General features: G+C 43.8%; 3 protein-coding genes across 8 annotated transcripts in view; 2 read left to right on the forward strand and 1 right to left on the reverse strand.

Annotated features, from left to right (window-relative positions):
* The window catches only part of DIDO1 (death inducer-obliterator 1), a 52,104-nt gene extending 38,047 nt beyond the window's left edge, over positions 1-14,057 (reverse strand). Inside the window, exon 1 of one of the 4 annotated variants that reach the window (XM_051803121.1) lies at positions 14,025-14,057. The gene's annotated coding sequence lies outside the window, so the exon portion shown is untranslated. Of the gene's footprint in view, positions 1-10,607; positions 10,642-11,204; positions 11,397-14,024 lie in introns of those variants that run through there. The other 3 variants (XM_051803119.1, XM_051803120.1, XM_051803122.1) reach the window with 3 other exon arrangements.
* A 16-nt stretch (positions 14,058-14,073) lies between these two features.
* GID8 (GID complex subunit 8 homolog) lies at positions 14,074-21,668 on the forward strand. Of its 2 annotated transcripts, none has more exons than XM_051803147.1 (5): positions 14,074-14,189; positions 15,374-15,503; positions 16,624-16,820; positions 17,326-17,523; positions 17,855-21,668. In XM_051803147.1, exons 2-5 carry the CDS (start codon positions 15,386-15,388, stop codon positions 18,026-18,028), a joined length of 687 nt encoding a protein of 228 aa, XP_051659107.1. In that variant the 5' UTR covers positions 14,074-14,189; positions 15,374-15,385; the 3' UTR covers positions 18,029-21,668. The 2 variants fall into 2 exon arrangements, with proteins under 2 accessions (XP_051659107.1, XP_051659108.1); XM_051803148.1 differs by lacking the exon at positions 14,074-14,189 and adding an exon at positions 14,433-14,893.
* A 2,711-nt stretch (positions 21,669-24,379) lies between these two features.
* The window catches only part of SLC17A9 (solute carrier family 17 member 9), a 30,845-nt gene continuing 27,284 nt past the window's right edge, over positions 24,380-27,940 (forward strand). For both annotated transcript variants that reach the window (XM_051803135.1, XM_051803136.1), the window contains exon 1: positions 24,380-24,707. In XM_051803135.1, coding sequence (XP_051659095.1) covers positions 24,610-24,707 — 98 coding nt within the window. In that variant the 5' untranslated portion in view covers positions 24,380-24,609. The remainder of the gene's footprint in view (positions 24,708-27,940) is intronic.

Raw genomic sequence — 27,940 nt, forward strand, 5'->3', positions numbered from 1 at the left:
CAAATCTCTCAAGTTCCCAACTCTTAAAGCATCTTTGCTCTTTAAAACCACTTTTTTAATCCCTGAGCAGTGATCATCTCTAGTGTTCTCCAAAGTCATGTCACTGTCCCAAAAATAAGAACAGGGGAAAGACAAACTCCTCTCCAAATCCAATTCTCATCACTGGATCACTTTATTATTTTGTGAACAATAAATCTCAAAATTTGTATGACTGTGGCAAAGCAGAATTATGGAAAACAACACTGAGTGTGGAGTTAGATCCACATCAGTAGTTTCTTCCCCTTTACCTTCTCTATTATGTATATTATGTACATTCTTTCCCTCAGTCAACTACTCCTACTCCTAATTTAGGAGGAAAAAAATTAACAATAACAAAGAAGCAACAGAACAAACTAATTATGAGGCCCCTGGTGCTGTAACTCATGGCATTGAATACCTGCTCTAATCTGTATTTTGCTCCATTGTCTGAATCAGTGATTACATCCAGGGAGTCCATCACTGAGTTTAAAGTGCCTTCTTCCACGGTGTAGTTCTGCAATAACCTTTCCATCTCCCTGTTCAGAATCTCCAACTGATCACACATCATGCAATTTTTAAGTGATATGCCTAAAGGAAGAGGGAAAGTCAGCTAATCACTTCTTTGTTTAACTCTGTATTAAACTAGGAAACAAACTGTGCCTCTGGATCACACAAGAAGTGGAAGAACTGTCCAAGGGACTGTGTTCATGGTGCTGTACCTGGGCATTCAAGGCCCCGTGTGCAACACACTCTTTAAATCACGTCTGAGTCACGGAGCTGTGTCACCACAACATTCCAAAACCAGACCCAGGGACGGCTGGCTGAGCACAATGGACATTTTCCAGCCTTAGTCACTCCCCACCCAGTGGCTGCACAGAGCACAGCCTGCAGCTCTGACTGAGCACGGAGCAGCATCAGCACCAATCCTAACTGAAAATCAAGAGATTCTACACCAGAATAATTCTTTTTGCTTTAGCAGATGTTATCTCATTGCTATTACCTGTATCATCTCCATTATCTACAGGAAAAAACTTTTACAGAACTGAAATTTTAAAATAATTTCGAATTTGAGACATATACAGTGTACTTAAAACACCAAAATTACAGACTCCTTGCATTTGCTGTAAAATGCTTGGTCCCTTCTTATTATTATTTAGTATCTCCATTTTTTTCCTCTGCCACATTTTTCATCAAAGACAGAGGGAGTGTCAAACTTATTTTACATGAACCTGCTCTTGCAGAACTACATCTTAATACAGGTTAAACTTAAGTGCCTAAAAGCAGCTGAAAAATCAAATATTATGAAAACATAGAAGGATGGAAGCCTTAACTCACAATTACACTTTGCACTTCTAAGCAGTCTACCAACTGCCTACAAAAATATTTAGTACTACAGCAGCTTTGGAAGTCTTGAAATACTTGTTTCTCTTCCAAATTCAGTGGGACTTTTTGTTCATTTTGTTCTCAAGTTCACTAAGTCACTATTCAATTGCAGCTGAGATACTGTCAGAAATGTCAACTGAAGCAGCAAACTGGTCATCTTGTTTTAAAGGAACTGAACATCCATGATAACTTTACTTATTCCTCCTAATACAACATATTAATCATGTTTCTGAAACTGGAAGTTCTAGCTGAAAAATGAGAATTATTGTATTTCCCCTAATAGACAATTCCCATCAGCATCATCCTGTCTTTTTGCCATGTCTCCGTTAGAAAGAATATTCTGTACCTCTGAAAAAACTGAGGCAACAATCTCTATAACTGGTGGGACAGAAAGGAAAACCAATATTTAATAACTGTTGCTAATTCAAAAGGCCCTCTGCTTTCTCCTGAGGTTAACAGCTTCTGGGAGAAAGTCTCCAACGTGAAAATATCTAAGTTTTTCAAATCAACTATAAATGAATTTAAAAAAACAAATCAAGAGTTGCTGTGGTAGAAGGAGCATTCTAGTGAAACAGAACAGTCACTTATCTACAAGTGGAGCATAAAGCTGATGCACAGTATCAGGAGAAAGAACATCCAGTTAAGGAAACATTTACTCCAGCTACTGTAAACACCCGTGGTTTTCAGTAGACACGGACTGAAGAAATTCTAGAGTAGAGTCAACAGCCAATTTAACAAGAGACAGAAAAGGCATTCCCAAATTTCAAATCTTACTACTGCAACACCTCACAATACATATTAAAAATCTCTCCTCCAACACACCTTCATTAAACAAACAAAACCACCGCTCATAATCTCACTCTACTTTTCTGTAAATATATTCTCCCTCTCTCATTCAGACAAAACCTCACACAAAGCACAGTTATCTACAGCTTCCCATTGTAACCCAACACTTTACAAATCCCAGGCAAAAAAGGAGAGAGATTATCTCTGCCAGTAACACAGACCTGCAGGGAAGACACCTGGATCTGCTGATGGTGACTTCATTAAACCTTTTTTAAGATGCCCAGATATAGTATCTTAATCTGATCATGATAGAGCAAAGTTTTAAAGAACACCCACCTTTTTAATGTTTGTATTTTAGATAAAGGCCAATTCAATAAATCACCTGTAAAGAGACATTCCACTTCTTTTTTTTTCTCTTATTTCCCTGAAGAGGAAATAAAAGCTCAGTGGGTCCTCTGAACACATAAAGGTTTTGTCTTTTCTAGAGCTCAGCATTTTAACTGCATTAAGAATTCCCTGCCTCACTTAACTAGGAAGACTTCATTCCAAAAAAAAACCTGATCTTGAAAGGCATCTTAGTAATAAAATGCTAAATGTTTAACTTAATTTCTCCTTTATCTGAGAGCTTATGTACAAAAAAAAGTCTGTCAGTATTTAGAGTAAATTCTTTAGTTTCAGCTTACTGTGGGGATTTTATTTAGTTTCCTGAGGAACGTGTATGAAAGACCAGTGATCTTTACTCCCTCATTAATGTCAATTCTCATTGTCACAGCCAGGTAACAAAACAGGTTGCACCTTACCCCCTGATCTTGGATGTCAGGACTCTTCAATACTCAGTCAATTTGCTGTAATCTGCACCAACTCTGGTATCTCGTTAGAGATTATACCAGTCCCTTGCACGAATATTTCAATCCAAATGATTAATATCTGACATCTATTAGGTTTTGATTTTGGAATATTTCATGCATACTTTCATACCAAGGCTCCAGTTACTGTTTTGGATACATTATGGAAATTCAATGGCCATGGTAATAAAAACAGCCACAACAGACAATATAAAGTTCTGAACACGAGTGAGAAGACAGAAGACTCTTTGCATCTGCAAAGAAACTCAAAGTATAACTTCCAGGTATTCAAGGCAGGTGTTGTTCATCAGTGATGAATTTCATTTCTATGTCCTTACAAAATCCAGTCTATGCCAACATTTGGGATACCGGCTTCAATTAGCATGACTTGTAACTGCCCTTTAGTTGCACTTTTTCAGTGAATTTCTTCGGAATCAGAAAATATGATAGGCAAGATATTTGGCTGGAACCAAAATATCCAGGAGAGGTTTCTTGAAGAAACTACAGGATGTTATGAACAGGGCAGAAAGCATCCTTTCCAGAATGATGTAACAATCATTCTAACCACAATTTACACTGTCTGCTGACTTAACTCCCTGTAAGAGAGGCACTGGGCTTGGTCTATGACAGGCTCCTTAAAGTGTTAAAAAATTCTTAATAAGAAAATACAGCAATATTACATTAAAAAAACATTATTGCTTGAGAACTCATATAAGAACATAATTGCTGATGCAGATCAAAGAAATGCTGGCATGGCTTAGCTGATGCATTCCCACTCAGAAGATTGATCCCATTAAAAATTACTTTGCATCCCTATTTGTCAAAAGTGACAGCTGGGAAACCTGCACTTTCTGCTAAGCAGCAACAAAATTAATCCCTTACATCAACAAGCACTACAAAAGCAGCCCAAAAGATGCCAGTAGGGCAACACCTACTTTGTACATGAACAAGCAGTTGCAGTGAGACCATGGACAAAAGGTGCAATGCACTGACCCCAAGAGCAGCAGGGAACAGGGTCTGCCCTGGCACTGGGGACTGCCACCTGCACACAGGGCTGGGGGTGCTCCCTCCATCTGCTCAGCCATGAAAGGTCCAAGAACAGACAACTCTACTTGCATGGAAAGCAAGAGGAAATCAGATACCCCAAAAAAACTGGTATATGGTCTTTCATTTTCATATATAATGTGTGCACTGCTTACCCATTTAAGTATCTTATCAAAGAAGGGAAACACCTTCCGAACAGCTGTGAAATGGGAACTTGTGACAAGAGAGGCAAGGAGAGTTGAAAAGCTTTAGGACTTAACTCTGGATATTGTGAGACAAGAAAATTGTTGTGATCCCGAACTCCTCCCCTGCACTCCAAATAATTTACTATCTCACTATTTGACTGCTGCAGATAAGCTGCAGTTCAAGGTCAAAGTCCAGGCATCTCTGGTAAATACAAAAATTTTATGTCAGAAGTTCACATTTGAAAGATCATATTAAAAATAAAAGTTGCATAAAATCAAAGTCTTTCAATGGCTATAGTTAGACCTAGAAGAATAAAACCAGAAAGAAATAACACTTCGAAATCTGTAACACTTTAAGTGCTTTGCTGGCTATCATTAAACACACTAAATTAATTCCAAGATTACAAACAAAGCTACAACCTCATCTATCCACAATACTAACAACATAGAAGTGGCAGTTCATTCTACAGTTCTATATCAACTATTCTACAGTTGATATATTATTCCTATTTTAAAAAAATTAACAAGCTTTTAAATTTGCAAGATGCAGACTGAGCAACACCTAACTCAGTAATACAGCCATGTTCCTCAGGAACAACAGAGACTAATTTTAGAAATGTGCACCCTTCTTAAATTGCAGGAAGCAGGAATAATTCCAGGCAAATATGAACAGTGCTACAGCCAAATTAAGACAAAGTATCACCAAGATCTGGTTTTAAGGTAGCTTTCACCATCGGAACAGTAATTCACCCTGACACACAGACACAACATGGCATTAATTTGTCAGGGATGGCACCACAGACACCCACAGTCCCACACCTCACATCCACCCAGGCCTGCTACTTCTGCCCTCACCTCCCGTTAGAGACTAGGTCTAGTCCTTCTACAGACTCATTTTTCAGTGCTGGGGTGTAGCCATCAAGTTTCTCCCAAAAGAAATGGAAAAGAACTGAATGGATTAGCTTGGGAGATCAGGCTGCCCCAGGATACAAGTGGTTGAACCAGAGGACAAAACTCCACACCCTTTGAAGGTGGTGGAAAGAAAGGGTGTGATGCACCCACACCACAGAGGGAAAAGCTCCCCAGAGACACCTGAGCACACCAAGATGATCAGATCTCCAGATGGGGCCAGGGAAAAAATTTAATTCAGAGGCTTCTACCCATCTGTTGAGATCTCCTTGCTCAATCTCACTGACATTTTTTTCAAGGAATCTGTGAGAGCCCAATAAGTGAACATTTACATGACAGCAGGTACTACCAATACATGGTGCTGACACCAATCAACTAATGAGATTTAAAATGTGAACACTAATTACTTCCTTTTTTTAACTTTTCAAAGAGGCAGAAACAATTATCAATTTTCTTCCAGATTTTTCTCTCATGAAAAATGACATTCAATATATTTGTAAATTTCTCAGGATCAATACTTTTCTCAAGTCAAAAACAGTGAAGAAATATTCTAAATTAACAAAAAAACTTTACAGCAAACCAACTTGGCAGCTTACTTTTTAAAATAGGAAAATGGATGAATTTCAAGAAGAAACAACTTCCCTTAAAAAGAATAGACACATTCACTTGGTCTCTGTACTTGTAATAATAAACAAATAAACCTTTCCAAATGAATATGTCTTTAGTCACACATTATTATAAACCCTCTGTGCTGTGTGTCTGAAACTAAAACACAAACCATCACACTTTCCATGGTTTCTGTCAGGTTGCTCACTTACCTTATGGAAGCCTCATAAGGCCAGTGCCTCAGGCTGGAACCCTGTGCATGCACAGGACAGGGATCCTGCACGTTTGCAGGGAATGTGGGACCTCCTGGAAGTGATGAATTTAATGTGTGTGCACAGCAGCAGATTATCAGATTATCAGCACACACAGACTGGGCACAGGAGCAGTTAGAGAGCAAAGACAATGCAAAGACAATGTCATACTCCACAATATGACAAATGCTCCAAGCAAAAACACAGAGCAGCTCCCTGGTTTATGCAAAACAAAATATGCACACTGAAGTTTATTTTGATCTCTTTCAGGCCAGAAAATCATCTTCCCAAGCAAAATACTTTTTAAAAACCCTCTTATTTCAGATTGCAGCACAAAGGACCAGAACAGTCAGGAAAAAAAAAAAAATCAAGGAAAGAAGGGATGGACAACTGGGCAGGTCCTGCTGCAGAATTAGAACAGTACCAGGTATGAGAGCAGTATTTTGTTCTGGATAAGTAGCAAAAAGTGCTTCTCTGAACCACACTTAAGTTCTCAGTTAAATTCAGCTAAATAACAATTTTCATAGACACATTCAAGGCACTTTGGCAGCAGGCCCATCAGAAATCTGGCAAATGTGTTATTTAATAACAGGTGATACCTATACTACAGATGTTCCCTGTTCCAGCTGCCCAAGTCAGGAACCTTAAGGGCTACAATCAACAGAGCCCTGCTGGCATAAGTGCCTCGTACTGGTGCAATTACACCTGCAGAACTGTACTTTTACCTGTGTGTGCTGTTTGCAGGGTGGGGCAGGTGAGCACCACCCCAGTGCAGCTGCACACAGAACCACAGCTCCTTCACAGACCAGCACAGGCCCCTCCAGGCAGGAAGCAGCTCATCTCAGGGGGGCAAAAAAGACTTTGAGATTCACTCAAATGCCTTGCAAGAAAAAGTTACATTAGCACACAGATTCTAAGGTATCTGTGTAGGCAGGAGAGGTTTTGCCAGCACAGCTCTGTGTCAGTAGCTGGGGAGAGAACTGTGACAACTGCACTGACAGAACTTCAGCAACCCTTAACACAAGGGTTACACTGTCACATTCTCCAATACAGGAGGTCCTTAACTGTTTGAGAAGCAAAATTCATATTGATTGTAGTGTTTTCTGCATTTGTAAAATGTAAAATTAACTAATGTTGAGAGGAAAAAAAAAGTATCATATACATGTAATTTTTATTTTCAAGTCAGAGCTCCAAGGTTGGTTAACAGCCCAGGCAGACACTGACTTACTAACAGACTTTCTCTGTTTTATTATTCCTACAATACCTTCTGAAGCCTTTACTCACATCCTTCTGAGTAGGATAATCCCACACCTGCCCTAACAGTGAAAATTTACCCAAAACCAAAATAAAACTGAATTTTTGGGTCAGGTTTACTTCTGCTCTCAGGGTCTGAACAGTATGAGCAAAAATCAAGTAACAAACAGATTTTGCTCATCAGGGAAAGTTGTGAGCAGAATCAAGGCAGCATAGAGAGCTCTGCTGGTTTCTTTTTCCCTTTTATACAGAATAAACAGCAATGAAGGTGGCTTTCCATAGTCAAAAGCTTAGATTTAAAAACCAAGCATACATCTCTGTAAAAGAAACCTTCTAAAGGTCCCAGAACTCACCAATTGTACAAGCTGTGGTTGTAAGTTTAGACAATAAAACTACCTCTGATGGGGTAAATATCTTTACCATTTACCTTTCCATCGCTTGGAATGAAAATATTTCACAAAAACATACTATTTATTTACCTAATGTTCAATTTCTGCTACTGAACTTGATCTCTTCAGCAAATGCCCAGAAAACACTGTTCTTTGGGAAGGAGACTCACACCCTCTGGCAATCCTCCACACCAAGGCAGTTAGTTCTTTATCAGGGCTGTTAGGAACACTCAGCTGTAATCCCAACAGCTAAATCCAAGAACCTTACAGTTTAACTCTTTCCCATCCCACAGCTTGTTTACTTTTAAATAATTTATCATTTCTGACCCTACCAGTACAGTTGTTGAAGAAAACAAAATCATGTGGTTTTACACTTTTCCCCCTTATTTCATTTGTAAAAAGGGAGCTAAAATATAACCTCTGACACCAGCTATCATTTTTATTCTTATTTCATAAAATGACCCCATTAAACAAAGTAAAACAGAAATTAAGTTCTTCAAAATTTGGTGAAACACGGCAATTACAGCACTCTGATTATGTTAATAAAGATGCAGTAAGCACAGCTGAGTTTCCAGTTTTGATTAGGCTTTACTGGGAGAACACACATAATGCATATTTAATCTGTGTGTTTTAGCTCCCTAACTGGAAATTTAAGCTTTTTAACCTAAAGGTCTATCAGTGGTCTTGAGACCATCACCATTATCACAGCTGTGAAGTATCCCCTCGTCTCAGAAGCTGTGTTAGATAAAAACTTCAGAGTAGTTCAACCCTCCAAGTGTTAACTGGCAGCTGACTGAAGATTCCCCAGTGAGGAGACAGGCTTGGCTGCACAAACAGGAACCAGTTCTTGGGTAAATCTCACTTATATTAACTCTCCTACCACTGCCCTGCTATTTGTAGCACTACAAGAGAAAGTGCACCAGAGAATAAAACCAGTGCAGACAGACATCACCACTTCTGTCAACTAAAACCATCTCATCTTGCTCTGGACAAGTGCAGGCCCTCCTGCTTCTATCAGTTACAGTTTGTAGCTCTCAGCCCAACCCCTATAACCCTTGTCCTTCCTCTCCCCACTAATATCTCCAGCTAAATTTCAGGCTGTACAGAAATAAAATCCCACCACTGTAAGTTACAGCTATAAAGACAATTACTATCTTAAACCAGAAACAAATTATGTAATCATAATCTTAGTAGTGAAGCTGGATTAAGTAGAACAAACACTGGCTTTTGGTGAGTCCACTAGACACTGAAAAAGTATTTATTCAATTTTATTTACTAACCTAGACTTGATTTGCATTGCTTTGGGGAGTTTCAGGGGTTTGGTGTTGTTTGTTTTGTTAACTCAGAAGACATCTCTTAGTTACATGAAACACACCCTACGAAGCACTGGGTCAATTATATATATTACATATTAGTTTATATCGTATATATTTTAGTTTATATTATTATTTATATTATTTTATGTTGATATTATATTTATATCCTATACTACATTATGTTTTTGTATTTAATATATAGATACATATTATATATACGATTTTATATATTTATATATTATATTGCAACTATATTATTTATATATAGTTTATATTATTATTTTACATTTCAGCAGTTTTAAAATCTGTAGACATTTCTGAAGTGTACATATATTTGCAGCAGAGCAAAACCTTTATTTGCATACCAACAGAAATCAACTAAAATAGCCCTTAAAGAAACAAACAACACAAAAACTTTGTAAAAGACATTCTTTACAGGCTAGTCTTGAAAATACCAATTATTTGATTTGCAAATCACTGGAATCTTGCAGTCTCAAAGGAGGCTGAAGGCCTACATGGGCCTTTATCGTTCCAAAGTGCATTAAAACACCTTTATGTGTGACATGTTTCTGGAACTGTCAAGGGAAAAAATTTAAGGCCTAACTGAACAGCTATTTTGAGCTTACTTCTATATTTATTCCTATAGCAAGTTCCAAATGTCACGGAATGATAACAAGCAGCTGGCATACATAAAAGTGGAGCACAACCTAAAATATCTGTTACAATTAACACAGTATATGCTACACTTGTACAGTAACTACACATCATTTTTCATTGACCAGCATTTAAATTGCTTAAACAGCTGGCAAATTTTGTTTGCAGAAGTAGCACCAGGACAGCTGAAGCTAAACTAATTCAAATTACAAGTTGCAAGAACACTGAGAAAAACAGAAGGACAAAAAAGTGAAAAAGTCGTCATAAAATACAGCAAAATATGGCTGAGTATCAGCTGCCAAAGAATTTACTTTAAAAAAGGCTTTGATAACTAAATATTCAAAAGAACTCTTTCTAAAGAAAAATCTCAACTCCATTATCCAGGAAAAAAAAATAAACCAGGGAATTTAGGAATGCTATATACATCCTTTTGAGTTAAATAAAAGGAATCAGCATTTCTTGTCTCCCTGAAGTTCCTGGAAAGAAAAGCCCACGCAAGAAAAACACCATGTTACACTGTTTCGAATTACTAAACATTAAAACTGAAGGAAGAGTGTAACACACATTCATTTTATAACACATAACTAGACTCTAACATTCTTTCCAAGTTAGAAATTACAAGCTCAGATAGTAAGCTTTTCATACTAAAACACTTGGAGATATAAATTATTCTAAAAACTATTTAACTGTACGAAACAAAATTTGGTCGCCACCAAAGAATGGCTTTTGCAAAGCCAAATAAGCAGCTCCAAACTACCATCACCTCCAAGAAACAATATTTAAGTACATTTAGTGCCATTTAAGTACATTAGTGCCAGAGATAGAGGATGGTTATTGAGAATGAACTTATTAAATATTTAAAACGAGCTCACAATTCCTACTGTCTAAATATTCACCCCCTCCTTTCCCCCCTCCACAAAAGAGTCAGCAGAACACGACGAAGTTCAACTCCTCGTGTTTAACTCACCAACAAGGGGATGCCCAAGGAAAACAAACATCTCCCCGGGCAGGTCAGTTTCAGCCCCCCCCGCCTCCTCCGGCCGGGTCAGTTGCGGTCGGGCTCGGTTGGGTTTCCGGGTCCCCCAGGGCTCTGCCCCTCCCCGGCCTCCCCCGGACCGGAGAACCGCCCCGGAGCGGCGGGTACAGCCGGTGGGGCCCTCCCGGAGCAGCTCCTCGGCGTCGGCTTGGCCGTGACGGCGACGGGCTCCGAGCACACGCGGCCTCTGCTCCGCTCTCCTTCCCCCAAGATGGAGGAGCCGCCCTCAGCCCGCTCCGCCCGGGGAGCGCCCGCTCCGCCCCGGCCCCGCCGCAGCGGGACCCAAGGGCTTCCCCGGGGAACCCGCGTGGACCCGCCGATTCCTCCGGACCGGGCCGTGCCCGCGCCCTGCTCGTCCCCTCAGAGCCCCCCCTCCACCCCGGGCCGCCCGCCCGCCTCCATTTTAGAGCGAGCCCAAAGGCGGCCGCGCCGCCTCTCCCGCGACCTCCCCGCCGCCGCGGCGGCCCCGCTCCCGCTCCCCTCCCGTCCTGGTGCTTCCCCCCCCGCCTCCCTCCCTCACTCACTCACCGCGGGCAGGGGATGGGGGTCTCGCCGCCGCGGGTCTCAGCCGAGCCGAGCCGCCATTTCCTCCTCGCACCGCGGCAGCGCCGGGCGGGGCCGCTCCGCCCCCGCCGCCACCGACACCGAGATGGCGGCGCGGGGCCCAGAGCGCCGCCCCTGGCGCGCGGCTCCCGGAGGACCTGGGCGGGAGAGCGGCGGCGCCTCAGCCCCGGCCCCTCAGAGCGCTGCTGCCCGGGGGCTCCCCGCGCCCGCACCGTGCCCTTCTGCCGTCACTGCCGAGAGCGGGAGGCCCGGCCCGTGTCCCCTCACACCTGCTCCCGGTTCTCTTATGGCAAACGCGGGCTGATTTCACCTCCCGGGAACGGCAGCTTTAAGTCATTACACGTGAGGGTGCGCGGGCCGGAGCGAAACCACACGGTTTTATCAGTGCCAAGCGGTGTCGGCTCACGATGAATTCTCTCACGGGGTGAACGTGGCAGCGAAGATGCTGCTCAGGGCTAACCTGAGCTAACCTGGCTCAGGGCAGCTGTGCTCCCCACCTGTGCTCACTCCACTGGGGTTTGCTTTGGTTTTCCTATCCTACTCCATCCGTTTTAGAAAACCAAATGGCAAATTGCCGCTACAACGCTTTCCTCTGGATCCAAGCTGTGGATTGATGTGAAGGGAATGTTCTCTGGATCTGCCCATCCAGCGCATGGAGCCTTCCTAGGAAACGCCTGTTAACTGTGATTTAACTGCCCAAACCACTCTCCAGGATCCAAGCTGCTATAAATAGCTACAGAGAGTTAACTCCCATTTACATGTTTTGTTCCTTTTGTCATCTTTTGGGACATTGGCACCCAGAAATGCCCACACTTCGTGGTCTCTGAGGGGTCCTAAGGACGACAAGAGACCCCCAAGGCCACAAGGACACACCTGAACTGCGCACCTGAAGAGCCTTTAGGCAGCTGGATGTGTGAGGTTTTGACTCCAATCCTGCACATTTTTCCTCATGAGTTGGTAACATGGATTTCAATTGGATTCCAGGCAGGTGCAGTGTTTACAGAGATGGATTAAGGAATGCAAACACGAGGAAACAAAACCATACTTCGTAATAGTTCTATAGAATTACAGGAGTCTATCGAGTAATCTGATGACTTCTTTTAGAAATCTAAATTCTATTCACAAAACTTACGGTGGTAAAAGCTCAGGGTGATGCTGGAAAAGCTGCTATTGGCATAGTCAACCCCTTTCTCAACCTGTAAAACTGGGCAGTTTTAATACTTACTTCACCCAGGAACACCCAACAGATTCCTGTGCAAAAGTAGAAGACACCACGATTATAGGCACCTGAGCACTTTACACTTTCAACCACAAAACCCCTGCACTTTTGTGTTAAAGCCCAGGTTGGAGGATCTTCCTTTGCTGACTAAACACCTGTGTTACCTCTACCATCAGCACCTCAGTTCTTTCCTTGTCTCATTCACTTCCTAATTATTTTCCTGCTAGAGCCTAATTTCCTTTAGCACAATTGTAATGAAAGTGGGTTTTGGAAGCTGGGCTTTATTGCACAGTCACAAAAACAAGAGTGAAAAATGCACAATCATGTCCACATTCCCAGTCTGTGTGAGTGAAATTGCATTTTCCTCAAGGGTATTATTTGCAGCATTTCACACATAAAAGTATATATTTTAAGCCTGTTCTCCCTTTAAATTTACAAATCAAGGTGTTGTTGCAAAATGTGGACTATGTAAAGTTTTCTTAAGAAAGGATGTTCTTTGATGTTTGATCTTTGAATACTTTCAAGCCTAAACAACAAGAAAGGAGATTTAATCTGTGAAAGAGAGAGCAGCCAACAACTCCAAGTGACAAACTACTTGTTGATAGAATTGCCTTGTTAAGGTTTAGGGCATGACCTGCTTTAGTGATCTCAGAGCTGGGGGGAGGTTAACAAGGCTTGGGAAGGATGTACCACTGACAGTAGACACAAAGAATGCAGAATTTACGGGCCACAAGGACACCTGGCAGAATTCCCAAGATAAGGAAGAAACTGATAAAGCCAACTCAGCAATTGTGCTAAACCAGCTCCAAATGGGTAAAAGGTGATTCTGGCACGGGCAGATCATGACCATCGACCCGAGAAACCTACTGACCCAAAAGATGAGAAAGATAAGCATTGCAGTAATTAGTATGAGAAGTGACTCATTAACCAATAGAAGGTAGAATATTAATTAAAAACTGTGTAACTTGTACCCAATGAACACTAAGTAAATAGTAAAAAGTCGTGATAGCTGGCGTGCTGGCTTTGTGGATTTGCCGCCCAGCACCCGTTTCTGTGCAGAACTGTAAATAAATCAAACACGTCGCCTCTGCCTGTGGATTGGCCTTTGCACAGCGGGTGAAACAACCCATTTTGGCAGCAGCGCGTTTTCTGCAGAGTGACTCACAAACCCGCAGTGGGTTCATCAGCTCCTCAGCAGCCGCTACACGTTTGACGGAGATCATCGATGCGAGCCCTCAGCCCACCGTTATCCACACGGGCGGAACCTGGCGGGACCGCACAGGATATCGCAGGCCGTGCCCACAGAGACCCTCTCCCCGGCAGACGGATCGCGCCGTGTCCGTGCAGGAGCCGCCACCGCATCACCCGGCGGTTCCTGCGCACCCCCGGCCGGGCACGGACCGGACCAGCCTCTACGTCGGCTGTTGGCGACGGGGCCGCGCTCGGAGCGGGCTCCCGGGCAGGAGGCGGCCCCGGCCCCTCAGCGTTGCCCCGCGCCCACCGCCCCCGGGCCGCCCATCCCGCCGCGGCCGCTCCGCCCCGCGGCGCCGCCGTCTCTGTGGTACCTGGGCCCGACTCGATGGTCGCGCGTCCTCGCCCCGCGCTCCCCGCGCGCTGATTGGCCGCTGAGCCGCGGTGGCGGCTCTCGCGAGACCCCGCGCGCGCCTGCGGCCCGGCGGAGGCGGCGGAGGCCCCGCGTTCGTGCGTCGGAGCGGCCCCGGGCGCGCGCGGTAAGATGGCGGCGGGGGGGCGCCGCGCCGGGCCGGGGGCGCGGGGGGAGCGCGGCCCTGCCCCTCACCCTCGCCCTGTCCCTCACCCTGCGGAGGCGCCGGGCCCGTGACGAGCGCGGCCCACCGCTCCTGTGGCCCAGCGCTCCCGTGGCCCGGACTCACGAACGGCCGGGCCGGGCCGGGCCTGGCTGGAGCGGAGGGGGAACCCCGGGGTCCCCAGCGGGCGGGGGTCGGGCCGCGGCAGCAGCAGCAGCGGTGGCGCGGAGCGGCGGGAGCGCCGTTCCCGCAGCGTGGTTGGGAGCGGCGGAGCGCGGGGCCGGCAGCGATCGCGGCCCCCCCCGAGGCGGGTCCTGCCCCGGCTGTCCGAGTTCCAGGAGCTGGAGAAGGGAGAACCTGTTGGAAGCGGCGGAGGAGGCGATGAGGGGTCGCGCTGCCGCTCGTCGGAGAGGGTGATCTTGTCTGAGAGGATGGCGGTGCCTGTTGCTGTTGTTGTTGCCGCCTCTCCTCCCCCTGTCGCTGCCCTGTGGTCGTGACTTGTCGGAGGCAGAAATCGTTAAATGGGCCTTTGGTGAAGTGCTTTGCGTGCGAATCTAAACAAAAATATTGTCCAGAAAAACACCGGGAGACATCAGTTCGGTAGCGTTGACAGGAGAAGTTTTGGGGGCAGCGAAGCAGAGCTGGTTGTACGTTCAGTTGTACATTGGGTAAGGTATCGTGGACAGTTTTGTACCTGTACAATGTATGCAGCTTTCCCAGGTTTTGGTGACAGTTTAAAGCAAATACTGTTTACATAGGCATTGCTTTACGTGTTTGTCACAGTCTTTCTGGCTGGCTGTCAAACTCTGATTCATTTGTTTCACACGGTGATGCTGCGGGTCCTGTGTGAGTTCTAAGCAAGATTTATATGGAATGGTTTTAAGAGTAAGTACAAGGAGATGGTATTTGAATTTTCTATTCTGAGGTTGCTGAAAGCAGCTTTTAGAGCCTGGTAAATAGATGTGAAAGAGTGCAGGAAGGAGGAGAAAAATGTAAACCTGTGGTTTGAGATAAAAGACTCCCTTCTGGATTATTAATTTAAAAGAGCTCATAGAAAGCTCTGAAAAGGGCAGTAACACAGTTCTTACACACATTAAACACATTTCTTCTTGAATCACGTTAAATGAGATGCTTTTCTTTTCTTGTAGTTAGAGTCCAGGATGAGTTATGCAGAAAAACCTGATGAAATCACGAAAGATGAATGGATGGAAAAACTTAATAACTTGCATATCCAGAGAGCAGACATGAACCGCCTTATCATGAACTACCTTGTCACAGGTAAAAATGAGTGGAGATGCTTGGAGGATCTTAAATAAATCTACTTTATCAGACATATTCTATGGGCTAGAATATGGCACTGGATGGAGGGGAATTAAGGGCTTTAATAAACTAGTTATTGCTCTTGGCTTCTCTGAGCAAAGTCCAACTGCTCTGGTGTTCTCTTAGCTGGAAGTTGACAAAGATTCAGATTCTGTGAAACAGAAATAACATTTAGAAACCTGAACTCTTAACTAAAAGAAAGAGAAAACAAAGTGGTTTCTGCAGTGCTGTAAATAAATATGACTTGCTTCTCTGGGATGTCTTTTTTTGTGCCATTAAAACAGAGCTCAAGAAAAGCTGCTGTTGTTAAATAACAGTCTGAAAGCTGGACAGAACAACTATCAGAAGCAAGTTTTAACTGTACAGAAAGATAAACTCTTAAAAGGGAACTGTTAAAATAGTTTGAGACCAGAATATTAACCCCTTCAGCACATGGCCTAACTTCATACTTGGAACACTCCAAACCCCTTGGGAACTGTTCCTGGCAATTAGGCTGCATGCCTAATTCCCAGGAAGTTGTGCTAGGGCGGAGGTGTTTGTATCCATCTACACCCCTGTTTACGTTGGGGTGGAGGTGAAGCCTCTGGGTTGAAGGAAGAGCATCATAGTGGGTGGTGTAAATCAGTTTTGTGTCTAAAATAGCTGTTAGAGTGTTAAAAAAATAGGATGTGAGAAACAAAATTCAGTAAAACTGCCAGATCTCTGTAAACAGATCTGGAGTTTGGAGGGTGAAGCAAAACCACCCAGGTTTTGAAAATGTGATTTTAACAATCCCATTTTGCAAGAAGTGCAGTGTTTGATTTAAGTATAAAATAGGCTCCCAAGTCAAGAGGTATCGAACTACAAGTTGCATCCTTGGAGGATGAGGACACATGACTTCAGAATGAATTAGGCATTTACATTTAGGTCTGTGTTGGCTAAATGCCTTCTTAAATAAAGTATTTTTCAGAATTTCAGATTAATCTTTAAACCCCCAAAGTGCACGAGCAACACTCAACTATTTTCATCCAAGCTGATGGGGTTTCTTTTAAAGCGTTTCATAAAACATATTTTATGGGTAAAACCCTTTCTTTTTCAGAGGGCTTTAAAGAAGCAGCCGAGAAATTCCGGATGGAGTCTGGAATTGAACCCAGTGTTGATTTAGAGACTCTGGATGAAAGAATAAAGATCCGTGAGATGATATTGAAAGGACAGATCCAGGAAGCCATTGCATTGATAAACAGCCTCCATCCAGAACTGCTGGATACAAACAGATATCTCTACTTTCACTTGCAGGTAAGGACAGGTGGCAAACTGTCTTTGTTTTAGAGAGAGTGGAGAAAATAGCGAAGATTTAAATTTAAGAGTATGTTGGGAGGTGTGTGACTGAACACAGATGCAATTTCAGGTGTTCCTGGCCTTGTTTTGTAGCGATAGGAAACTTTGTGGCATGGTGCAGGAACATTCATATACAGTTATTAACCTGGAAACTTGTAGCAGCAGCTGTGGCCTGTGAGTTACCAACTTCCACTTGCTGTTAGTCTGAATTGCTGCTAGTTCCTGTAGTAACCCATCTTTTCAAATCCTGTTACTCAAAAGCACCAGGTTCCCTTTTTCAGTAGATTTTTGCAGACAAGTTGCTGTTCCTTGTCTCACACATTGAGAATTGACCTCAAACTGTCACGTTAAGGATTAGTGTTTGCCTCAAATTACACGCTAATGTCTCGATCTTGCACTCTTGAAATAGTGAGGATTTGTTAATTTGCGTGGCTAATGTTGCTTCCCTGTCTTTCCCGTGTAGCAACAGCACTTGATTGAACTGATTCGGCAGCGTGAGACAGAGGCAGCTCTGGAATTTGCTCAGACCCAATTAGCAGAACAAGGGGAGGAGAGCAGGGAATGCCTGACAGAAATGGAGCGCACGCTGGCCCTGCTTGCCTTTGATAATCCCGAAGAGTCACCATTTGGAGACTTGCTTAACATGATGCAGCGACAGAAGGTAGTGCTTTCTCAAAGGGAATCGATGTCTTTTTATTCCTATGTTATGAAAATAATGCCCAAATATTTTTGAAATGCTTAGAGAAGGCATATATGGCAGTTTGCAAAAGAAGTGTTTCTTGAGCAACAAAAAAACCTGGTGTTAGGTATTCAAAATGTATGCAACTGCTTGGGTCTTTTCCGTGTTTCCTCCAGGCTCATAATCTGTGGAGCTTTGCCCTGACCATTTCTGAGGAATTAGCACCCTAGGTGTGATCTTCTCAATGTCTGCATGACTTTAGCGGTGTTAATCTTATGAAAACTATCACTGAACTCCAGTATTTCTTTTCCAGGTGTGGAGTGAGGTTAATCAAGCTGTTCTAGACTATGAAAATCGTGAATCAACACCCAAGTTGGCAAAATTACTGAAACTACTACTGTGGGCTCAGAATGAGCTGGACCAGAAGAAAGTGAAATATCCCAAAATGACAGACCTCAGCAAGGGGACGATCGAAGAGCCCAAGTAAAATGTGTGCAGATGGACATCAAACAATCTTAGTACTGCACAGTATACATTTATATCAGTCTGTGACTGAAATATTTTTACTACAGTACAGCACTCAATTCAGATTTTTCAATGAACATCTAATTTGAAGGGAGAAAAGTCCCTTTTAAATGCTGCAAAAACTGCATTGAAAGGCGCTGTGTCTCTTTGAAAGTCTGACTTAGGCTATGCACTATAATACATTTTTAAGAAAAAAAAAACAATTAAACAGGACAGGAAAAATAGCATTTTTAAAAGTACAGAACTCAAGCTTTCTAATTGGCTGCTGATGCCTAGTTTAGTGGCCAGTGAGTTAATATGGAGTTATATTGGCAACTGTTCAGTTCAGTTTAACTGTCTCCTGTTTGAAATGTGTATATAGAACAGTGAATATTTTCTACCTTTAAGTTATAGCCAGATATACATTCCCCTTAAAAGTAACTGGTCAAGTTTTCATCTATAAACTTTGCGGTAAGGTCAACCTTTTGCTTAGGAAATAGTGTACAAACTTGTAAATCATAATTTAAGGACTTTAGGTTTTGGGTTTTTTTTTTCTTCCTTGTTTCAGACTTCTTGGTGCTTTATATGGTGAGAGCTATGTTCATAATGGATCAGTGACCCATCTTTTCAGGAGGAGTATTGATGGAAATAAGTTTGTTTTCCTTAATTTTCGTGAATGACCAAAATGGCCCCAGAGGCATTTGAGGGTTTTTGTTGACAGGGGCCTTTCCCCCCCATGTTACATTTGCAGTTGTAGACACTGCAGTGGTTCCAGGTGGCTGATACAGCTTTGAAGGCCACTGGATGTCTGTAGGATGAAAGACTTGTGCTGGGGAATCAAGTGGTGGGGAGAGATGCTTGTTGAAGCCTCTGATGCATCATCTTGTGCAGGATCTGCCTTCATGCTTGCTGAATTGTAGTTTTAGAGCTACTTGGGCTGTATTTATGCCTTGAGCTGAGCAGAGCAGGGCTGTCTAATACCAGAAATTTCCATTTTCTCACTTCTTCCATACCTTTCTGAAGAGATGCAGTTCATCTTCATCTGTATTCGTTTACTGACTGTCCTCACTCCAGTTAGAATTATAGTTTTAATGTTTTACATGTGAAGTCCAGACTTTCAAGTCAGCAAATTGTAATCTTCTGAGTATGGGATGTTCTGGTCGACTGATGGCAGCGCTGCACACTGGTTTGTACCCAGTGGTGGGAAGCACTAATCTTGCCAAATCTATCTCTAGATTTTTAGGTCTGTATATCAAGTTTTGCTGAGCAGAGAGCGAGCTGATGAGTCAAATAGCTTAACATCACGAGACACTGGCAGTTGTCACAGCAGTCCCATACTGTACATAATCTAGTCTTGTATGGTAGATATTACCCTGTAGAATGAAACTTAGTTTTCACCTAATTTTACTGGAATACTTAACGCATTAAACTGTATAAAGCTTTGCAGATACACCTGGCTTAAGGGAACTAACAAAACCTGTTACTGATTGCATTACTGTGAACACTTTACTTGTGTAGCTATTTTTGGGGGTGGGGGGAAGCCATTGTTTGTTAAGCAGCTATGAGAGATGCAGAGCACCAAGGTTAAGCGAGATGATGGATGCAACAAAATCATTTGTTCCCATTTCTTACCGTTCTGTTCTCCACTTTGAGGCATTTGTGGTATGGAGGTCTTAAAGTTTATATGTAACAAACAAGCTGTCAGTAGCCCCCCAGCTACAGCAGCAGCCTGGCTTTCCTTCACCCAGGCTGGTTATTCTAACACCAAACTTTTAACAGTTGTGGGTTTGGTTGTTTTGGGGTTTTTTTTTAATTATTTTTTTTTTCTTTTTGAAGTCGGTTGATGTCTGAAAACCATGTATAACTTTTAGTTTGTGAGAAACTGTATGGTTAATGTAACTTTGTTTAATAACAAAACTGCAGAAACAAAACTGGAATAGCTCTACTTTCTTCATATAGAACTGATCAGCTTTTCCTCTGTTCTGACACTTGTGTTGTTGAGTCTCATGTCAAGCTTCTCCCGGGTGAAGTGGAAAGTGGTGCGGTTTTGTGGCATGACTAGCATTTTTCTCCATGAGAAATGCAGTATTACAGCCCTGGGTGAGAAGTTCACTGTACTCCTAGAACGCTAAGTTAATTCCATAGAGTATTTGGGCAGCGACTGAGCGTAGATTTACTTGAATTTTCACTAGCTTGTTGGTTTTTTTCCATTAAAAAATAAACACGTTTTTTAAGGGGGTTTAATATAAAATTAGTCTAGAACTATTTCACTTTGTTTTTATGAACATGCCACATTGATAAGCAGCTTTAATCTGTAAAGTTTTTGGTACCTGCAAGAAGATATTCGAAAGCTATGCATTTTAGAGAAAGCATAAAGGTAGTGATATTGGTACTTCTAAGGATCTTTATATTAGTGTATATAAAATAGTTTGCATATACAAATATAATATATAATCTGTTTGAAATATTCTTGAATGGTAGGGGCTGTGAAACATATATAATTTATGGAAATATTGTACACAGTAAACAGACGTCTCAGTACACGAATGAACTTTTGTCATATGCATGAGAAGTGTCTTATTTGGTGACTACTAATGAATGGGCTTTTGTTAACCCATTTTTGTTAGATAACCACTTTAACAAATATTATTAAATGCCACTTTGATCAGTTTTCTTTAGTGTAAAAATACATATTTTGTTCCACTGAATTTAGAACAATATGAAAATCACTCCTGTAAGAAGATTTGTTCCAAACTCAACGGTGGCAGACAGATCTGGTCATTAAGGGTGGTGCACTCACTCGTCCTCCCCCAGCCTTGCCTTTGGTGAAAGCAAATCAGATTTTTTTCATTAATGCTTTGTATGTGAAGCAGTTGGGTTGTAAAATATCCTGTCATATGCCCCTGCAGAAAGGCTGCATAGCAAATGTGTTTTGATTAGGCTACAAATCTCCCTCCTTTTCCCAAAGCCATCACCTCCCTGGTAACTGTCTTTGCTGTTCCCGTGTTTTGTTTCTGCCTGTCAAATCTAAGCTGAGCTGTGGTTGCTTCTGTTGTACAATGGAGGGATTTGTGAAGGGGGGGGGAATCACAGGCTTCCCTGAAGATGAAGTGCTGGTGGTACTTTGAGAAATACTGAACTGCTTAATTTACATAGCTGGAAAAGCAGAGGCTGCTGCACAGAAACTTAACAGCAGAATTTTGAGTAAAGCATTTCCTCTCAAGACTTTTGAAGAGGCAAACATACACCTTGAAGCCAGGTGAAGTACCTCTCTCTCTTTAAGATGATTTCATTGAAACACTTTCAGCTCCTTCCACCCACATTGAAAGAAAAATTGAAAAGCACGTGGAGAGCATTTATGTAGCATTTGAAATGTGTGAAATTACCTGGAAAGAATTCTGCCTCCTTTCCACTCCTTGTACATACAGGGGAAGCCATTACATTATTCTAGGGTGATTTTATTGTTTTTAATTTGTAAAATTTATGCTTTGTATGCTCGAGTATAAGCTTAAAGGCGTTACTTAAAAAAAAAAATCCTTGACTAGATGAGTGTTGTTTGACTTATTTCAAACCTCCTTCTGTCCCAGTTGGTTGCAAAGCTCATTAAACGGAGTTGGAGCGCGGTCCCTGTGTCGTGTCTTCACGGATACCGGGGCTGCTGCTGTCAGCCACGGCTGAGAGCATCCTTCAGATCCAGCACAGGAAAGGGGATGGAGTCAGGTTTTGCCCTACATCTGCCTCTAGGCTACAGGGTCTGACCTGCACTGTAGATCTCCCTACCCTCAGAAGCCATGCCAGCGTCAGTAATTGTTTGTGCTCTAATCTCCTTAATGAAAAGGGACCAGGAGGGTTTTTTGCTGTGCTGAGCAGTGGTGGCCCCAGCCCTGGTCCTGTCCCCAGCCCTGCTCCTCTCACTGCTTTGTGTGCTCAGCTGAGCACAGACAACACAAAGCTCACGAGCAGCACCCTCAAAACGATTTGTACTTCCCCATGGACACCTCGAGGCTACAAACTGTTTTCATTCCTTTCTGCTCCCCTCCTGCCTTCATACAATAAAATTAAGGACAAGGTTGGTCAAACTACTGGTGGGCTGTGTGTTGATGCATTCAGGCACCTTGGATGAGAAAGCCCTGTGTGTTGAGCTTTTCATGTTACATGGGGATTCACTATCCTGCTACCTTATACCCCCTGGATGAATTTTCTTATTTTTCAGTGTATTGTTGTTTAGTGATTTTGCAAAGTTCTATTTAGCAGTAGAAACCCACATGTGTTTTCTTTATTCTGTGCACAAGTTGCTTGAGACTGCCCTTGGTTAGCAGGGAGCTTTCAAGCTGCAGCCGGCCTGTCCTTTCAGGAGACAACAATTGTCCATTATGGAATATGTGAGCCTATTGCTCCTTTCACACCCCTTCAGGATTTGCTCTTGATCTGTGCTTAACTTCATAAAATCTTCAAATAATTGAACCATTGTGTGGATAAACTACAGTGATAGTAAATGTCAGGTCAAATATTAACCCAATAATCTTTTGTTTGGTTTAATCTTTTGACAGATTAAGCTGAACACAGGAAAAACCAGAGGAGATTATATTCTTGTGTAAGATTATTTTTATTTTTTGTAGTCAGCACCTGTCTTCTGAGCTGATTCCATTTGCCATTTAATCAGCCTGGTGGGAGGTTTGCCTCCAGCAAATCATACAGCCATAAAAGGAATTATGTCTGTGTTTTTACTTTTAAAACTTATTTATGTGTGTGTGATGGATGTTACACTCAAACACTTCTTTCAACTGCAGCTGGTTTTGACAGTGAAAGTAGCTTCTGATTTGAGAGGCAAATTAGTCAAGCTCCTAATTGAAGAGGTGACACTGAGTAGTACAAGGAGAGGAACCAAAGAGTACACAAAGAAAGAAAACTTGTGCTTGACTTCCAAATTGACTACTCACTAAAATTATGATTCAGTGTTGCAGTGTCAGTGTTGGAGATGTTTGCACCCCACAGCTGTGAGACTGAACACAGTACAACTCATACCTGGGTATGAGAAAAGTTTTCAGTATTTGTCATTGCTTTACTATGCCCAAGACCTTTTCAATCCTTTTCTGAGCTTATTACGTGAATTTCACTCATGTAGTTCCATCAGTGCTCATCTCCCCTCCTGCCTCGAATTAACTGAACTCCAAACATACACACAATTTTAAAAAAATAAACAAACAACATATTGAACAAGGGTTTACATGTTTGGATGCAATTTACCATGACTTGGCTCCCTCTTCTGGAAACGGGCACAGTAGCAGAGTGAATAAAAATACTTCATAATTTTGTTTCCTGCCCAAATAAAGGGAGGGAAGCCTACAACCAGATAAAGGCTAACCTGTGGTTACTACACGTGGTTCCCCTCAGTAAAAACTTGTTTTATTTGTTTTCTCTGTCGGTAGCATGTCTGTGTGACCATATGTGACTGCCACAGGCCTCAGAAGTCTCTTTTCTGAGTAAGAAATACCAAAGCAAAGGATAAAGTAGGACTTAATGATTTTTGCTTTTTCTGCAACCTCCTTCTCCTGGAGCTGCTTCTGGTGTAAAACCCTTTTGCTATTCCACTCTCAAAGGTTCAGCTCAGTAATACTGTTCTCCCTCATGACTTAAATAGCAGACTGCTCATCAGGGACCTGCCAAAGATTCACGTTGGGAGAATAATGTGTAAATTACCTAAATATTAGTCTGCTAAAGGCTTAAGAGCAAGCATTTAGAGGTTGCTGGCAGCAGGAGCAGTAGGCAGGAGGTGTCTGCCCTGCACCTGCGCGTTTTGGTGCTGCCCAGAAGCTCAAGTACCTTTCCCAAGGGCCATGTACGACCTTGCTCAGGCTGTGCGGGAGCTTCTCCATCCTCTGCGAGCTGAAGTTTTGCCGTACCTGCATCCAGGCTGCTATCGGCCACAGCATCGCCTGAACGATGTCTTAACAAGGCTCCTCCGCCTGCTCGTTCATGTTCTTGAAATGAGTCACGAGTCCTTTTGTTTTGGACTGAGATAACATCATTTTAATTATTTATGTCCATAAAGGAGCCTGGTTATCTTTTCCAGATACTTACAACGAGGCATCACTTCTATCCAACAGAGTTAGATCAAGCTGTACGAATACTTACCCCTATTTAATTTTTCCTCAAATTCTTCGGATGGGAATACCATACTCTGTTCCAATCCTTTAAAAAGCAGAGACTTTTCTGCCGGCAGGCTGTGGGAGCAGGGAGCGGATTCCCCTCGCAGGTATCGGAGGGGCAGGACACACCCTGGACAGTCCCCTCTTTCCCTGCCCTCCACGGGGGCGTCAGTAATCACCGGAGGGGGAGGAAAGGAGCCGATCCCAGCCGTCCGTGGGGGCTGGAGCGGGCCAGCATCGCCTGCCCCGGGCCGAGCCCTGCGGGTCCGAGGCTGCCCCGGGATAGGGACTGGTGCTGGCGGGACTTCCCGGAACGACCGGCGGGCGGGGGCGGCGGGAGGCGCTGACACGTGGCCGGCCCGGCGGGGGAGGGAGCCCGGCGATGTGAGCCGGGGAGGCGGAAGGCGCTACCCGCATGGCCGCGGGGGGCGGCGGCAGGAATGTGCCCGTGGGCACCGCCGAGCGCGGCCCCCACGACGGCATGAGGCGCGATGGAGACCCGTACTGGTCCAGGTAAGGCTGGACCCGCTCCCGGGAAAGCCGCTCCCCTGCTTGCGGGGCTCTCCCCGCATCCCGCCGGCCGGTGCCCTCCCGGCCCCGGGACCCGCCGCATCCTCGGTGCCCTCCTCCCACAGCTCCTGGGAAGGATGCGGGTCCTGGATGGAAGGGGTCCCGCGGCGGTTTCGGTGCTCCCCGTCGGGCCGAGACCCTCTCCCCGGCCCCGGCGCTGCCCTCCGGGGGCACCGCAGGACGGGGTCGGGGGACATGGTCCCACCCGCTGTCTCACCCCATCAACCTCCAACAGAGACGGTAGAAGGAAGGGGGGAGATAGGGAATGGCTGTGAAACACGGGGGGAAAAACGTCTGTTGAGTTTATTTCTGGCCTGTTGTCAGTGAATCAAACGCGAAACCGCTGTCAAGTTCTTATCAAAATGTTCCAGCGGGGATGTTTGTACTGGCGATATTCATTCATTAAGATAAAGTCTGGAATAGTAGCTGGGCAGCAGCTAGACAGCTTGAATTGCTCCTTAAGTAAAGTAATTAAAAAACTTAAAAATATGATTAAGCCCAAACTGACCACTTTTAACAACAGGGACATGGGCAAACACAGGGTACTCCAGTGTTTGGAGCAGAAACTGGGACACTTGGGACAGGGCTGCTCCTCTCTGTCACCCTGGGAATGTCATCCAGCACCTCGACCTCAGGATCTGCCCCTTCTCCCACCGAAGGTTGGATGAGATGATGATTCCGAAGTACCAGTGGGGCAGCTGGAAGTGATGGTCAGAGGGTTTTCCAAACTGGGAGTCCCTGGACTCCATGTGCTTTTGAAATTTGGCTCAGTTTAACACTGCCACGAAAAGGAACTGTCTTGTGGCTGCCACTGTGGTGGGCACCCCTGGGGCTCCCCTCTGCCCCTCTGGGCTGGTGTGAACCCATGGGGAACTCGCCTTGGCAGCAGGAGAGCAGAGGGGCAGCCACAGGGCAAGTGGCAGCGGTGCCAATGCACGGGAACATGTGGCCAAAGGGAAGAATTGCCCCTTCCAGCTGCAATTAACCATTGGATAAATTGGTATTTATCATCAATTGCTTCCTGCAGTGGCAGCAGGTCCATAACCAGTTTTAAATTGCTGTCCCAAGGGAAACTTTCCCTGCAGTCAGAGACCGAGAAGTCTAATCAAACCCACGCTCATCTCAAGAGTAAGAAGGTGGGTCTCAAGAAGGCCTTTGGCACTTGGACTGCTTAAAATTTGAAGATTCTTTCCCCCTAAGGCACTTAAAAAAATTCCTTCTCTCTGTCTCCCTCTTGCTAACTTTTCCCTAAGTCATTGTGAAGTGGGAGTGGTGGGGGGGGGACCCCACACCAGATTTTTATGAAACAAAACTTTAGTTTATATGTTTTTCCTCTAGAAAAAAAAAATAATATATTTGACCAGAACAAGCCCTTCAAATCTCTTCAAAAAATGCAAACCATCGATAACACTTTCCAAACCAAAATGCACTGCTATGAAGACAGCCTGTTGATTAAGACATACCTATTTTAAGTGATTCTGACCATCTTAAGTGCTGCTAGTAACTGAAAAACCTGTTAATGGGAGGAAGCAGCAGGATATCCCTAAAGCCCATCAGATCATTATCTATATTGCTGTAATTCACAGAAGCTGAGATCATGTCCCCATTGTTTGGTGTAGACACACGTGTGGTCACAGCCCTTAGTTGGGGAGGTTTTATGGAGGTTTTATTGCCTGAGTAAACTGGGCAGGTCGAGTGTGGGACAGAGAGAGCAGAAAGGGGGAGCGATGCACCAGATCACTCAAGCAGGTTGCTCGAGTTCTGTAAAGTACCTCACTGAGTGGTTTGGTGGACAGTTTTGCAACAATTTCCAAGTAGTGAGTTATTGCCATGGAGGCAAGGTGTTAATAAGTGAGGGAAGTGACACAGGTTCTCCTTTCATGCTCCAACAAAAGGCATGCCAGGCAGCCTTCCAAGATCAGTCCCCACCATCAGTGCAAGGAGAGATAAACTCTTATCTTGGCAGGTTTCTTTTTCAGTCTTTGTTCATGCTGCTGCTTCTTTGTCGTCCCTTTTTTCAGATGGCTTTTCCTTCCTCTTCCACTATTCTTGCCCTGTCTTTCCTCCTGCCTTTCCCCAACTTTTCTGCAGGTTTCCGATGGCTCCTTTATCACACATCTCGTCTTCTAAGAACAGCACTTGGGGATTTCTATTTGGGGCTTGAAAAAGCCCACGTGTTTATGTAGCACATCTGGACAGTTATAAAGTGTGTTTTAATGCTGATCTTAACATGCCAAAGCAGGACTACTCAGGCTGTGGATGTGTTTAAGCATCTCTGGTTTAACTGGGGGAAGGCTCGAAGCAGTGAGAAGAGAAATCAGTTGCTGAAGGTTGCACACAAAGCCACGAGCAGATCCAGCAGTGGACGTGGGGTTCACATTTTGGATGGTGCCTCCAGGAGAGAAATACAACGTGGAAAAGTCGCTGTGTCCTGGGAAGCAAATGACTCCTGAAACCACTCTCCATCTCCCAGCCTCTGGCTACACCTGAAGACAAGGGGTGATTATAGCAATTTCTTTAAGCTCCAGAGATAAAAGGAGTCTTACCATCGGCCACAGGCTGGTCTCCAATTGCCTGACCTGCTCTTTGCCCGGAGACAACAGTTGTTTTTTTTGAGTTCTGTGCTCTGATCTTTTCTACACGTGATGTTGCAGCTTTATCTGGTCGGGGGTTTTTTGGTGGTTGGGATTTTTATTGTACAAGTTCCTCACCCTAGTTTTAATCTTGACCTTGCTGAGAACTTTTTTTCACGTGGAAAATGTAAGCAGGACATGCATTTCATTCCTGGCTGATCTGTGTAATGTCCTCACATCAGTATGCAAAGTGCACCTGTGCTTTATTATTATGTTTTCTCACCACCTCCACCTGGACTCAACAACTATTTCCAGCTCATATGAGCTGATGAAATCTAATTTCATCTTTCCTTTTGCCGAAAGCAAGAAATGAAGAGAGGGAATAAACCCAGAGCTCTCTTGCTGAACACCACTTTGTTGCCATCTGTGGCTCTGAGGAGGGAGCTTGAGCACAGGAGGCGGACAGGAAGCCAGCAGCTTTCCCAGGAAAAAAAAGCCCTGTGTCCTCTGTTATAAGTAAAATCGGCACTAGGCTCAAATATCGTAGTAAAAAGTTTTATTATAGATTTATATAAAAATCAAATAAGCAAAACAGCGCTGGGT

This window comes from Manacus candei, unplaced genomic scaffold (assembly GCF_025592945.1).
Source record: "Manacus candei isolate 608988 ecotype Guabito, Panama unplaced genomic scaffold, ASM2559294v1 h1tg000057l, whole genome shotgun sequence".
Taxonomy (NCBI): Eukaryota; Metazoa; Chordata; class Aves; order Passeriformes; family Pipridae; genus Manacus; species Manacus candei.